At 67.6% G+C, this 3,179-nt stretch overlaps 1 protein-coding gene across 1 annotated transcript in view; it reads right to left on the bottom strand.

Moving 5' to 3' along the window:
* The window catches only part of CARD14 (caspase recruitment domain family member 14), a 14,158-nt gene extending 11,892 nt beyond the window's left edge, over positions 1 to 2,266 (bottom strand). The window contains exons 1-5 of the mRNA XM_019515578.1: positions 2,056 to 2,266; positions 1,764 to 1,901; positions 934 to 1,259; positions 289 to 459; positions 36 to 155 (exon numbers count right to left, since the gene is read on the bottom strand). Coding sequence (XP_019371123.1) covers positions 36 to 155; positions 289 to 459; positions 934 to 1,259; positions 1,764 to 1,901; positions 2,056 to 2,266 — 966 coding nt within the window. The remainder of the gene's footprint in view (positions 1 to 35; positions 156 to 288; positions 460 to 933; positions 1,260 to 1,763; positions 1,902 to 2,055) is intronic.
* Between the last annotated feature and the right edge of the window lie 913 nt (positions 2,267 to 3,179).

The following is a 3,179-nucleotide window of genomic DNA, read 5'->3' as shown; positions in this document are numbered from 1 at the left end:
CTCCAGCCCGGGAGCAGGGCACCAGGGGCTCCTACCTGCTTGCGCTGGCTCTCGGCAATCGCGGCCCTCTCCCGCAGCGAGTGGATGCGATCGAGGAGCTCCTGCTTGCCCTCCAGGGCCTCGTCCAGGTTCTGCTCCAGGATGTCCTTCTGCACCTGCGCCAGGGGCACACCGCGGTCAACGCATGCACCACTGGGGTGGACAAGCAGCTGGCGAGCCCCTTCCCACCCGGCCCCGCAGGGCCGGCTGCCCAAACGCTGGAGGGTGCAAGGTGCGGGTCAGCTTTACCAGGCTGAACGTCTCCAGTTCCACCATGGACCGAAGCTTCTCGTTCTCCTCCCTGAGGACCAGCACCTCGTCGGCCGGCGGCTGCAGGTCGCTGCTCCTCCGCCACGAACGCTCCCGCTCGCAGTACGACTCCACGCGGGCGCGCTGCAGCTCCTGCTTCATCAGGTAGAGCTGCGTGGGCACAGGGACCGGAGACCTTACCCCCACTGTCACACCCGGCCACGGCTCTAGGACGTGGCCTGCACCTAATGGGAGCAGGCTGCATGTGGAGGACGCTGCCCGCCTCCACGCCCCGCCCTCTCCCTGGGCACGCGGACCCTGCTCGGTGCTGGCACAGGGAGGAAAGTGCGTCCGTCCCCGAGCCAGCAGCATCCAGGGGACGCGGGCATCCGAGGTGACCTCCGAGGCCAGCTCTGCACCCAGCGCTGGTCTGGGGGAGCTGCAGCCCGCGCCCTCCGGCACTTTACATGTCCCAGTGCGGACATGGACTGCAGCCGCAGACCCGCCGGGGATGCCTCCAAGCACCCAGGGGGCCAGAGCCATCGCAGAAGGGACCAGCTGGTCTCCCAAGGAAGTCCTGCTGCTACCAGCCCCAGGCAGGGTGGGCACTGCCAAGGCAGCGGGGTCCCTCGCCCTCGCCCCTACCTCCTCCTGCAGCGCCCGGCAGCGCGTGATGGCCAGGTCCTTGTCCTTGAGGGCGTTGGTGTAGTGCATGGACAAGCTGTACACCTCGTCCTTCAGCTTGAGCACCTCGTGGAAGTGGGTGCTGAGCTCCCGCTTCATGCGGTCGTGCTCGGCCTGCAGGCCCCGCAGGTGCTGGCCCTCGGCCTCCAGCTGGGCCAGGCGCTCCTGCAGCTGGCGGCAGCGGTGCAGCAGCGAGGCTTTCTGCTGCTTCTCCTGCGTCACCGCCTCCTGCAGCCCGTTCACCGCCTTCGCCAGGCACTCGGTCAGCTTCGAGCTCTCCACCAGGCCTGCGGCAGGACGGGAACGGCTCGTGCCCAGGGGAACCCGCCCTGCTCCCTCCCGCCACGTCCCAGCCCACTGCCCCCGCTGTGCCCTGGCTCGGCCCGAGCCCCCCGGCTCTCTGCCTGCCCCGTCCACGGATGGACCTCCCCAAAGAGACAGGGCGAGGCGAAGCTCCCGGGGAACACAAGGGACTAGGGCAGCAGTCGTGAGACCCTGGTCCAGGGGCAGACCCCGCCGCGCTAGGTGCTGCACGGTGCACGCGTGCTCTTTCCAGGAGGCTTTCGGGTGCCACCACGTGATGCCTGACTCCTGGCACGTCCAGCCCCCTCCTGCCCTCAAACCAGGGAGCAGACCAGGCAATCAGAAACGTTTGCCAGAAAGCTGCTGGCCCTTCGGCTCTGCCCCCGCTGCCCACTCACACTCCCCCATCTCTCCACACCTGGCGGCACCCCCACCCCACCCCAACCCCAGCTCCGAGGCGGCTCTGGGGCAGGGGTAGGAAGACTTACCGCTGAAGTTGTTGAGGTCGATGGAGGGCTCCAGGCCCGTGATGAGGGTGTAGGTGTCGGGGCTGTGCAGCTTGAGGCTCTCCAGGAAGGCCAGGGCGCCGTTCTTGCCACGGGTTTTCAGGAGATCCAGCATGTGGCCTGGGGGCAGGTTAGGGAAGAGCGGATGGGATCGGGGGCAAGACTTTGCCTGCCCGCTCTCGGCAGGGAATCTCCCAGGTTTGCATCCACCCGCGCTCCAAGGGGCTTCATCCATTACTCCCCTAACGCCACCCCTTCACCTGCCTGCGCTTACCCGCTCTCATGGCGCTGTTGGTGAACTGGGGGCCATGCAGGACCTCCTCCTCGTCCAGCTGGTCCAGCACCTTGGCCTGGCGCAGGTAGGGGGTGAGCCGGCTGGGGCAGACGCTGCGCACGATGCGGTAGCGGTGGCTCTCCAGCATCTCCCAGAGCTGCTCCTCGTCCAGGTCCCGGAGCTCCGTGTCGGCCTGGCACGTGGCTGCCATGGCGGGCTCCTAGCGGAGAAGAGGGGAGATGGAGGGTGTTTGGCGGGCAGAGGGTAGAGGGAGCAGGCCCGAAAGCTGCAGAAGAAGAGGCCCCTTATTGCTGCAAGAGACCAGCATGCCGCCCTTGAGCCCAGGGTCCCAGGCCCATCCTCTCCTGCCCTCCACAGCTCACGGCAGTGCCAGGACCAGGGCAGCCCCTCGAGTGACCCACGGGACCAGCCCCTTCCCACACCTGGGAGACCGGAGGCGCAGCCCTTTCCCTCCTGCCAACACCCCTGTGCTCCAGCTCCAGGGCCACGGCCGCTCCGCTGAGCAGGTGCCCGACCGCGGCAGGTCTTGGTGCCAGGGTAGTTTTCCCTTGGGCACGAAGTCCAGGCAGCTGGAAGGGGCAGACGAGGGGAAAGTCTCCCCCAGGAAATGGGATGATTCAAAAACCTTTGTGCACAGGCCCCTGCCTGCACGTCGGGGCCAAGGGGCACCTGTATCACCAAGCCCAGCTCTCGTTGCCCCTCGGCAATAGGAGCACCCGGGAGAGCCCCAGGCTGCCGCGGGGACTCAGCTGAGCAGGGATGCTCCTGCTCTGCTGTTTCTTCGCGGCAGGAAGGAGCGAGAGCCCAGGAGCGCCTTGGCCGACACCTCCCAGGCACCTGGCAGCTACCTCCTGCTTCCTCGTTCCAGAAGCAGCTGCCTGCCGGGGCCCCCGCCTGCCCCGGGCTCCCGGAGGGACCGCTCAGTTCAGGTCCCGAGGCTCAGGAGTTTGCTCCACAGCCATGGCAGTCCCCGGGGCCGCTGGGAGCAAGGGGTCCGGCAGAGGCATCAGCTCCCCAAGCTTTCCCGGACAAGCAGGTCTCCTGGCTACGTCCCTCTGCTCGGGCACGTGGACGCTCTCAGCTCTGCCTTCACATCACACCGA

Source organism: Gavialis gangeticus, unplaced genomic scaffold (genome assembly GCF_001723915.1).
Source record: "Gavialis gangeticus isolate Ggan-Ray unplaced genomic scaffold, GavGan_comp1, whole genome shotgun sequence".
NCBI classification, from domain to species: domain Eukaryota; kingdom Metazoa; phylum Chordata; order Crocodylia; family Gavialidae; genus Gavialis; species Gavialis gangeticus.
The sequence above is the reverse complement of the archived record's forward strand: the minus strand, read 5'-3'. Positions and strand labels throughout refer to the sequence as shown.